The sequence below is a fragment of the Nicotiana tabacum genome, chromosome 19 (genome assembly GCF_000715075.1).
Source record: "Nicotiana tabacum cultivar K326 chromosome 19, ASM71507v2, whole genome shotgun sequence".
Lineage (NCBI taxonomy): Eukaryota > Viridiplantae > Streptophyta > Magnoliopsida > Solanales > Solanaceae > Nicotiana > Nicotiana tabacum.
Genome location: NC_134098.1, coordinates 55,395,646 through 55,407,240, shown reverse-complemented (window position 1 = coordinate 55,407,240; position 11,595 = coordinate 55,395,646). Strand labels below are relative to the sequence as shown.

The 11,595-nt window shown below is 35.6% G+C and overlaps 2 protein-coding genes across 2 annotated transcripts; both read right to left on the bottom strand.

The window, feature by feature from the left end:
* Positions 1-1,148: 1,148 nt before the first annotated feature.
* On the bottom strand, positions 1,149-1,703 carry LOC107760981 (uncharacterized). Its single transcript, XM_016579131.1, has one exon. It carries the CDS (start codon positions 1,701-1,703, stop codon positions 1,149-1,151), a length of 555 nt encoding a protein of 184 aa, XP_016434617.1.
* A 1,636-nt stretch (positions 1,704-3,339) lies between these two features.
* On the bottom strand, positions 3,340-6,291 carry LOC107760985 (2-methyl-6-phytyl-1,4-hydroquinone methyltransferase, chloroplastic). Its single transcript, XM_016579137.2, has 3 exons — positions 5,524-6,291; positions 4,377-4,683; positions 3,340-3,767 (listed from the first exon to the last, which is right to left on the bottom strand). The coding sequence occupies exons 1-3, from the start codon at positions 6,078-6,080 to the stop codon at positions 3,612-3,614; spliced, it is 1,020 nt and encodes a 339-aa protein (XP_016434623.1). The 5' UTR covers positions 6,081-6,291; the 3' UTR covers positions 3,340-3,611.
* Between the last annotated feature and the right edge of the window lie 5,304 nt (positions 6,292-11,595).

Here is an 11,595-nt window from a genome sequence, read left to right as displayed (position 1 = left end):
GGCATGTGACCTAATCTTTGATGCGAAAACAATTCCATTTTACTAACATTGGTAGAAGAAGTACAAGAGGAACTGGGGAAGGGGATAACAGAATTATAAACAGTACATGTATTAAAAACACTACATGCATTACCATATGGATTGACAGAAACAAAAGATGAACATTCAAGCATGTCAGGGAGCAGAAAGTATAACCTATAAGAAGCTCAACCAATTTCCAGTGGCCTCTTCAGAGAAGGCCCCTGTAGAAAACAAGAATGACTGCTAAATAATGCTAAGCATTGTAATTGAGAAAGAAGTTGATATACAGAAATAAGATTGAATTGGAAAGAAGGAACCAACAGTACATTGTGCAAGATAACGTCTGTTCTAAGTTGTAATGACCCAGTAGAGATTACTTTAACTTTATATCCATTTGGTAGAGTTATTAAGTAAGGTTTAGGTAAAGGTTGTAAGTTGTGTAAGAATTATTTATTAGAGGTCATATGATTAGTTGCACCTGAATCCAATATCCAAGGTATCTTTCCTAACTGAGCACACAAACATTGAACTGCAGAATTAACTACAGGCAACTGATCTACAAGTAGGTGACACACACCTGCAAAGTTGGCATAGGCAACATTGTCACCAGAAGTGGAAGAATGATTGCCAGTAGATATGTGAGCCTGCTGAAACAGAGACATGAGGTGTTGATACTGCTCTTTGCTGAAACCATAAACTGTGGGTTCATTTGGAGGTCCCACTTGAGCAGTATTATCTTCCACTTGTGCACAAGAAGCAGACCTTTTGTTCTTGGTGAACTTGAAGTCAGTGGGAAAACCATGAAGCCTATAGCATCTGTCTATTATGTGCCCAGGTTTCTTGCAGTATTTGCAAGACACAGAAGAAGATTTTCTTGTTTGATCAAAGTTGATTCTTTGATTGAAAGGCTTTGCATTATGTTGGTGGTTCCCAGGAAGATTGGAATTAGATGAAGTAGCAGAAAAGGAGGCTGAATCACCAGAGAAACCCAAATTTGGAGGCTGGTTTTCTTTTTGGCTTTCATCATGTTTAAGCAAAGAATATGCTTTGCTAATTGAAGGAAGTGGAGATATAAGCATGATGCTACTCTTAACGGTGGAGTAGGACTCATTTAGCCCACTTAGGAATTAAAAAAGGTGTTGGCCTTCAATAAATTTGGGTAATGCTCCACAAGAGCATGTAGGACCAACATAATCAGAGTTCAATTCATCCCATAAAGCCCTCATTCTGGTAAAATAAGTGGCAATATAAGAAGACCCTTGGGAGGTAGAACTGATTTCCCTCTGGATTTGAATGTATTTGGATACATTGGATTGCCCAAACCTCTCATTTATGTCACTCCACACTTCTCTAGCAGTGTTGAGACACATGACACTCACTGCTATCTCCCTAATCAATGAATTGGTGATCCAAGCCTTCACCATATCATTACATCGTTCCCAGAAGGGATAATAGGGAGAATTAGGTGGAGGTTGAGCCACTTTACCAGTCACCATTCCTAATTTATTCTTGGCAGGCAAGGAGGTAAGCATACTACTACGCCAATATACAAAATCAGTTCCATTGAACAGTATAGCAACCAATTGACTTCCAGGGCTATCAGAGGGATGGGCATAGAAAGGGTGAGACGGGTCCAAAGTGAACTCGACAAAACCATCAGCAGTAGATGAGGGACTCCCCATATTCAGACACAATGACAAACTTCTAGACTAACAAGTCATAGGTAAAAAAAAGTACAGTAGAAGCCCTAATTTCACAAGCATAACAAACCCTAATTTCACCTAGGTTTTAAATGCAAATGAGAGAATAAGGTTTTTACCCTCCTTCTTCGCACACCTGAAGAAGCTAAGGTTTTCTAATAGAAGGAACAGACGAAAGCTTCGAAAAGATTTCCAGATCGTTCTGATTGAAGAGTCTTCGTTCTGAACAAAATCAGCGAACCAAACTTGATGGTTACCATCGGACGATAGCTCTAAGTGAGACGGATCGACGGCAGTGCTCTGATACCATGTTAGACTCAATTATCGGAGTCAATCGAAGGAAATTTGAAATGAAAGAAAATCCTAAATCGGGAGAGAAGAGAGACGAAAGATATTTTCTTATTATTATTTCATCTACCATGTTCTAGATACATCTGAAGGTATATAGTCATTTAGTGACTTACTTACATGTGGACTGGGCCGGGTACTGTACAATTGGGCCCAAATAATAAAGAATCAAAAATGGTAATGCTACTAACTAATGGGCTGTGTAGCAGAAGAATTATGCAGCCCAACAAATACTGAGTGTGAAACATCGCATATGAACGAATAGGAAGAATCAAAATCGTAGGTTTCCAGCTGAAACAAGGACGCACGATAAGGAAAGAAAGAAGTGAAATTTTCCTAAATGTCTTGTTGCCTCTCGAAGATAGGTATGGACGTCATTATACCGATCCGCAAGACTCTACTAGACACTTGCTCATGACTCGTAAAACCTATAAACCTAGTGCTTTGATACCAACTCGTACACGTACGTGTACGCGTGACATGATTTTGGCACAATAAACACAACGGATATACACACACATTATCCGTTTCGAAGATAAATCCATAACGCCATAATTAAAAATGTTAAAAGGTAAAACACGCATAGGTTCTTATAATACGTAATTAACAATTAAGCCAGGTATGATTAAAAGCGACCGTGCTAAAATCATAAAATCCGAGAGTGTCTAACACCTTCTCCCGGGTTAACAGAATTCCTTCCCTGGTTTTTTGGTTTCGCGGACTTAAACAAAGTCAATTTCCTTGATTTGGAATTTTAAAAATAAACCGGTGACTTGGAACACCATAACAATTATTCCAAGTGGCGACTCTAATTAAATAAATAATCTCATTTCGAATAATATCACTTTAATTAAAAAACTCCTTATCTTCAGAAAAAAGAAAAAGAAAAAAAAGGAGGTGTGACATATAGTACCAAGGGTAATAGTCGCTGCATTATTTAGTGTTTTTCTTCTTACGGTATGTTTTAGTTTATTTCATTCAAAACGGGATATAAGTACAATATAAAAGGCATGATATACATAACACTATTTTTTATTCATCGGTTAAAAAGCAGCTGCTCTTTTCGTCTGGCTTCAGTTATCAGCAAATAGGTTAGTAGTCATGCATCGAGATGTCTTTGCGTCAGATGATTATGTCTTTTTCAATGTTGATTTACTGGACTTCAACATCTTTTTACTCTCAAAAGCTAAGATAGACAGGAAAGAAAGACTAGTAGTGGGAAGTGGGAAGGATTTACTGCAGAACACAATGAAGCATTGGCGGGGTAACATTTTCACCCAGTCAAATTTAAAAGTTGAAATTAAGCCATCTAGATATAAAAGGGAGTTCAGTCTACATCAGAAAACTATATTAACCAAGGTCAGTAACCAAACTAAGATGTCAAACATAATTTGTCAAAAAGTACGTTTTGCAATTAAAACAGATTTATTTGCCGAAAATTCTAGCCATACAAAGGAAACACGGAACTGCGCTAACTAGAACCAGGTGCAGCAGGAGAAGCTGGTCAGCCAGTAATTACTAATTAGTAAGTTGCTCGCTATCTCACAGAGGTTCGCCTTCAGGAACGACCTGGTCTTTAACCCACATATAAATAGGAACCAAAACATAGTATGTTGCTGCCATTGCCCCCAGAAGGAACCGCAACATAAAGACAAATGGATTTACAGGTTTCTCCACATCCTCTGCCTTTGGGCCAAGCTACAATTATGAATAAACCAGGGTAAATATAAGGAGGTGAAAAAACTTGCAACACTTTTTACCAACTGTATAAAGATAAAAGAGGCGAAGAAGGGTCCTCGGAATCCAGTGGGATTAGAGGAGAAGCAGAAAAAGGTGTAACATCATAACATCCAATCATAATTCACTCCAATGCAACCAATTAGAACTTGTAACTACAATAGTTGAACATATAGTTATGTGTTCATGGAATAGTATCGTGATGTCATCGCTCACTCTAAACCCATGTTCTATTTAAAGTCAAATCAAAATTATTTCTTAAGCAAACATCAATTCATCACTAATAAGTTAAAGTTTGTCATCTAACATTTTAAGGCAATGTGATGTGTTTGGGCATATTTAGCACACTCATATAGCATGTGATAAAGCAGTGATGATCTTTATCAAGATGTAACAAACTGCTCTACAAACAATTATGAATTACAACCCCCCCCCCCCCCCCCAAAAAAAAATATAAAGAAATAAGATAAATAATTCACGAAATTAATCAGGTAGAAAACTAAAATGAATGTACTCCTAAATAAAGTAATTTCTTTTTTAGGGCACTGGTGGAGGAACGTGAGAAATTACCTGCAGTGGTGAATCACCAGGTGTAGACTTCACACCAGTTACAGAACATCCCATGATAAGCCCATGTCTACGAACCCCACGATACCATTTTGGGCCAATCCTCTTAAGTTGGACATCCTCGAATCCTGCCTTCTCAAACCAGTCTAAGTATTCTTCCTCCTTAGGGAAGAGCATCCACACATCAGCAAAGAAACGCGACAACCAAAAGGTAGGATGGACAGGACCAATTAGGCACGCCTTTCCTCCAGGTTTCAGAACCCTGTACGCCTCTCTGATGCCTCGTTGTGGATCTGGCCAGTACTCAATACTGAGAGGAAAAAGATGATCAAGGAACTTCATTATGATGAATTTCAGACAATCTTTACAGCTTTTTCAATTGAAGAATGAAAATATTAACATAACTACTACCATAATTTAATTTTCATTTGAGCTGGTCATTTCACAACTTCTACTACCAGATGCAGATATAAGACACTTTGATTTCCTTTAAAGAAACTATAGACATTCATGTAGGTTGATAACGGGATCTACCATCATAATTTGTACTTACTAGTTATAAGTGAAGAATCCAGACAAATTGTCAATGGATTTCTCTAATTTTTTCACATGCTATTGTCAATAGATTTCTCTCAGTTTTTTCACATGCATGTAGCTTTCCAACAGTTCACATTATAGATATACAGGTTGGAGAAGGCGACAGCACAACCCTTGCTTGAAAATGACCATTAGTCCTCTAAATGAAAAAGGGCAGCCCGGTGCACTAAGCTCCCGCTATGCGCGGGGTCCGAGGAAGGGCCGAACCACAAGTGACTATTGTACGCAGCCTTACCCTGCATTCCTGCAAGAGTCTGTTTCCACGGCTCGAACCCGTGACCTCATAGCATCTAAAAATCCTGTTCAAGCTTTGGGAAAATTAAACATACAAGTGTTGGATAAAGTGTCCAAACACATGGAGAATCGAAACGACTGGTACTCACTAAGACTAATGCTACAGCTAAGACCATTCCAATTAACTCAGTTATAATATCCTAACTGAAAGGCAATCTATTATACTATATGCAACTCGAAAACGCCCGTTATGTAATAAACAATGATGATAAGAACAAAAATATAGCTAGAAAAGTTTAAAAAGGGAGCAGACATAAACCTTCCAGCGGATACATATCGGTCAGCATAATCTGTTTGGAAGGGAAGATCCTCGGCATCACCCTCAATAATTTTGCATTCTTTCAATGGCGCCTTTTGCTCAGCCTTAGCAAGCTGATGAGGAGATTGGTCAAGAATTGTAACATTCTTAGCATCCACATGCTTCACTATACCCAAAGTGGTAAAACCAGTGCCACCACCAACATCAACCACAGTCAAATTCCTGTCATTAAGGTGAGCTGGTTCAAGTGCATCGTCCCTCATATCTTCAGTCCAATGCCCAGGATTAATCACATGATCATACACAATGGATAAGAACCTATAGAACCAAAACGCCTCTTGCTTGTGCTGTATGAATCTTGGCTGTGAAGCTGGCCTAGATGTTGAAACACTGCACCTTGGACCTAGGGTTTTGATTTTATTACTGGTTATTGATAAACCCAACTTGGGGAATTGCTTGCCTTTGAAATCTGAACCGACAAAGCCTAACCCATTTGGGGAAATTCTCCTACAAAGACTTAAACTTTCAGTTCCACTGATGAGCATTGAATTTGCCATACTCACAGAGGGGTAAATGCAAAAGAAATCAAAGTCTTGAAATCTTTTGAAGCAATGACAAAGTCGTCAAAATCGAAGCTTTGCTGAGATATAGAGTGAAGACACCACTGAGGTTGTCCTAGAAAAAGGGCAAAATAATAATAGTACTAACCTTGTTTTCAATTGTTTCAGTTTACAAGAAATTTTGGTGGGCTTGAGTGACAATGATACAGTCTTTTGCCCCTTTGATAAACTAGTTTAATACAAAATGGGAATGGAAAACGACAATTGTGCAGATCACGGTCGGGGTGCAAATGTATATTTAAAACCGGACTAAACCAATTAAGTTAAAAATAATAAAGTATTAATTTTTTTCTTGCGTCTTGAATTATGAAAATGATTACAAGTCAACAAGTAATTAAGATCAAAATCCTAATTCTCAAATCTATTATGCTACTCCTATTAAAACTAAATTATTTCCATCATATTCACTAGCAAGACACAAAGTATTCCAACGATTTTGAGTAGCAAACTACATTATATTGAATATGTTTCCTTTAGTGTAATTTAGATTTATCTTTTTGAGTATTTAATTTTCTATATACTTTATTTTTGAGTCTCAACTTGGTTAATATCTTTTGACTTATGTGATTTATCTTTTTTTTTTTGTCTTTACGTGGTTTCTTTTACGCAACTACAGAGTAGTTGATGGATCTATTCTCTAGTCATCTTTCATGTTTTCATAATTCATCACCATTTAAACAGTAAAATTGTCCAGAGAGTTTTGTTAAGTCCTATAAAAGTATGTACGTTATTGCATTCTACTTTTACTAATGATTTTTACATGACATTTAAAAAATATCGAAAACTAACCGAATCATACCGATACCGAAGAGAAACCGACATGATTGAGATGGTTTTAAAAAGTTTAACTTTGGTTATACATAATAGAATAACCAAAAAATTGATATGGTACAAATTTTATAAAATAATCGGCCGAACCGAACCATTGACACCCCTAATTAGGGCGAGTGAGAGGGGGGGTGGGGGAGGCAAAAAGTTATGTTTTTGTGTTTTTTGGGATAATCAGATACTACTCCTAACTAAATTAGTTATAAAAAAATTAGAGTTGCTTGGTCTAAGAATCTGAAAATAGATTACGATTTCCGAAATTAATACTTATCAAAATGCTTTTTGAACTAAATAATAAAAAATAATCTAAAAGTAAGTTATTACAAAAATCTAAATCCAAACGCTCAATAAATAAATTTGTCATTTGTATAGTCTAAGGTTACATTAATAAATTTGGTGGAAGATTAATCTTCTCATATGATATATTTGAGATACAGTCAAATTCGCCAAACTTTTAGAGTTATTTCCTCTAATATATGTCATCAACTAATCAATAAGGCTACTATCAAAATAAATAAATATTATAAATAGTCATCAAATCTAGTATGTAACGCCTGAATTGACCAATGAGACAGCATGTGGAGTAGCCACTACAAGAAAGTAAAGATACAACGATATTTATTTAGTGACATTTAAAATAAATATCAGGAAAAAAAAATTCTTAATATTTATGACAAAATATCGTAAAAATAACGACATTTGTGACAAAATGTAGTAAAAACATGTCATTTGATTCAAAATGTCATAAAAATAATGACATTTGATATAAAATGTCAAAAAAATTACGACTTTTATTTTAAATGTCATATTATAGTCGGTAATTACCAACATATACATTAATGCTAAAAATTCTCTATATTTTTTAATTTTAAATCATTCCTTTCTAGAAGTAAAAGAAAGTATTCTTTTTATTGCCCCAAGTGTTGTGATATTACTTTTTAAGTAGAATATGTGGAGTTTAGTTGTTGATATATTGGATATTTAGCAAATTCCGTAGTGTGGCTGCAACCTATTTGAGTTGTATTGCAAACTGATTTCGGACAGTAGTTTTATACCTTACTTAGAATGAATTGAGTAAAAAACTACCTTTCCTACTCATCTTTTCCATTCCTTTATTTCTCTTCGGTTTAGTATTTAGACGACGACGACGACAACAACAACTCAGTAAAATTTTATTAATGGGGTTTGAGAAGGGTAGTGTGTATGCAGACCTTACCCCTACACCAAAGGAGTAGAGAGGTTGTTTCCGAAAGACCCTCGGCTAAAAATAACAAAAGGACAAGGACAAAAAGGAGACAATATTAGTATCACAACAGAAATCATAGGAAAAATAGGAACACCATAAAATTCAAAAGAAAGATGCAAAGCAAAGGGAGACAATGTTAGTATCACCATAACAATCGTAAGAAAAATAGGAACAACCATGAAATCTAGAAGAAAGATGCAAAGCAAAAGCGATAGCTAGTAAATAGGACCTGCACTGAATAACAAAATAGTAAGACACAATATTGCCACTAGCTATCTTAGATAAAAACCCTACATGGCTAGTCCCATAATGGTACGAAGTAAGGCACGACTCAACTACCTCCTAACATACAACCCTAATACTCGACCTTCACATCTTCCTATCAAGTGTCATCTCCTCGAAAATCTGGAGCCTCGTCATATCCTGCCTGATCACCTCTCCCAAATACTTCTTAGGCCGCCCTCTACCTCTTCTCGTGCCCTCCACAACCAGCCGCTCACATCTCCGTACCGGAGCATCTGGGCTTCTCCTCTGAACATGTCCGATCATCTAAGCCTCGCTTCCCGCATCTTGTCATCAATGGGAGCCGCGTGCACCTTCTCCAAAATATCATCATTACTAATCTTATCTATCCTAGTGTGCCTGCACATCCACCGCAACATCCTCATTTTTGCTACTTTCATCTTCTGGATATGTGAGTTCTTAACGGGCCAACACCCATCCACATACATCATGGCCGGTCTAACCACCACTTTATAGAACTTACCTTTGAGTATCGGTGGCGCTCTCTTGTCACACAGGACTCCAGATGCTAACCTCCATTTCATCCATCCTACCCTAATACGGTGTATGACATCCTCGTCGATCTCCCCTCCCTCCTGGATAACCGAACCAAGGTACTTGAAGCTGCCTCTACTCTGGATGACCTGCGAATCAAGCCTCACATCCACGCCCACTTCCCCCGGCTCAGCGCTGAACTTACACTCCAGGTATTCCGTTTTCGTCCTGCTCAGCTTGAAACCCTTAGACTCAAGAGCATGTCTCCAAACCTCCAGCCTCTCGTTAACACCGGCTCGCGACTCATCAATCAGAACTATGTCATCGGTGAATAGCATGCACCATGGCACATCCCTTGAATATGGTGTATTTAGTATTTAGACAAATGCAATAAATCCAAGTCTTATAACATCATCACATTCATTATATTTATTTTTATTGGAGGTTTGAGATTATCTTATAAATTTGTGAAACTCAATTCTTTTCTAGTTATTATTTCTTTAGATATGAGAGTTATAAGTAGGATAATTTTGGCCTGGCGTATTTCTTTATAATTTTTGCCTATTCATCTTTAGTTTGGTTTGGCGAAAGTTCTATCATTGTTTGGTTGAAGTATGCTTAGTTGTAGCTACTTTTTAAATTTATGTTCACTTGAATTGATGGGTCTATAATGGATGATATCTTTGTGATTTGTGAATAGTAAAGCTTATAGTTCAAAAGAACTTTTTCAATGTTGTCACAAAAGAAAATCTAGTATAAAGGTGCTATAAATGTTGCCTCTAGACCTTTGCTTCTAATTTAAAGTTTTTATGCTATTTTTGTAGAAGTGTGCGACATTTGGGGCTTTATAGGCTTTGTCTTGTTGATTAATGTATCATGTACTCTACGCTCAATTTTACATTCTATAAACTATCAAAGTAACCTTTCTAATATTTCTTTCTCGGGTTAACAAAATTAAGAGGAACGAAACTAATGAACTTGGGACCAAAAAAAAAAGTGGGTAAGTTTGAAAAAAACATGCAACATATATGGTATTTTTTCTAGTTTTATTACATAGTTGTAATTCTCCTTTTATGTGATTCTTCGCAGAACTTCTGAAGGATGTAAGATCAATTATTGGCAACAAATACTTGGCTTGTGGAAAGATGGATCCATAAAGCCTTGTTGCAGAATTTATTCTAGAATTTAAGAGAATTTTATTCAGATGAGAAGTGAATTTGATATAGTTCCATGTTAAAATTACGTTATCTTTTATGATTTAGTTAGAATTATATTTTATTTGAGATATAATAAGTCATTTGATTTGAACTCTAACTTGTAAGGAGAACCCTTACTATGTCAATACTATGTTCTTTAAATACAACATATAAAGAATTTTTCTTTTGCATATTTATTACATTGTGTATAAAGATTGACATTTATGAATGTACAAATGGAATATATATATATATAAACTAAATAAAAGATTATTATTTATATTTTAGAAAATTTGATATGCAAATTTTAATGTGACATTTGAGAAGATTTTTAAAAAAGGTACTAATTTATTTGACATTCACCTAAATGTTGTAAATTATTTATTGACATTTACCAAAATGTCGTAAATTATATTGCGATATTTTTTAAAAGCTGTAAATAAATGTCATAATCTTTTTACCAACATTATTCTAAATGTCAACAATTTCAAGTGACGTTTCAATAAATGTCATAAACAAATATCGTAAATTCCTTACCGACATTTATATAAATGTTGGAAAATTTCCGACCCCAAATTTTACGACATTTGATACAAATATAAATTAAATGTCGGTAAATGATTTTATGACATTTAAGCAGCATTATACGACATTTATTCGTATCCGTACTTTCTTGTAGTGAGCCTTTGCCCTCAATGCTGGAATTCAATTTGAGTTAAGGTATCAAATACGGACACCAATAGCTAACGTGGTCGTGTTGAAACCTTTTCATCTTCTTCTTCTTCTTCTTCTTCTTCTTTATTTTTAGTTTCTTTCCCTGGTTACGTATAGCTAACCTACCTTCCTTACAAACAAATTCGATTCCTGTCTCTGTCATGAATTGCATATAGTATATTCTTTTAAGCTAAGAGAGCTTAAGTTTTCTAAGTTTACTTGTAAAATTACTTTTTCACTATTTAGCTGTCGTTCTTGTTGATATTGTGGAGTATTAGTTTTCTGCCTTCGTTAGGAGGGACATCACGATCCCCAAGAGTTTGAATGACCGTGACATCAAGAAAACTAGAATCATATAACAAAACTTTTATAATAGTATGAAGTAATAACTTCTCTTTTATTAACATTTCTCTTTATAGTTTCTCATGTGATGTCTGGTATTCGTATTGGGGCTCGATTAATTCTGGATTCATGCCGAAAGTCTCTTATTGAGGTAAAATATTTCCTAACAAAAACGATTTTATACTCATAACTCAAACCCGAAATCTATAATTAAAGATGACAACACAACCTCTGTTCATCTTTTATTAACAGTTCAGAAGCTGCTAATTAAGTCTTATATGCAATAAAATATTATAGAGAATACTTCGTTTTCAAGAAAGGTTTTGTTAGTTAATATATTTAAGATCGA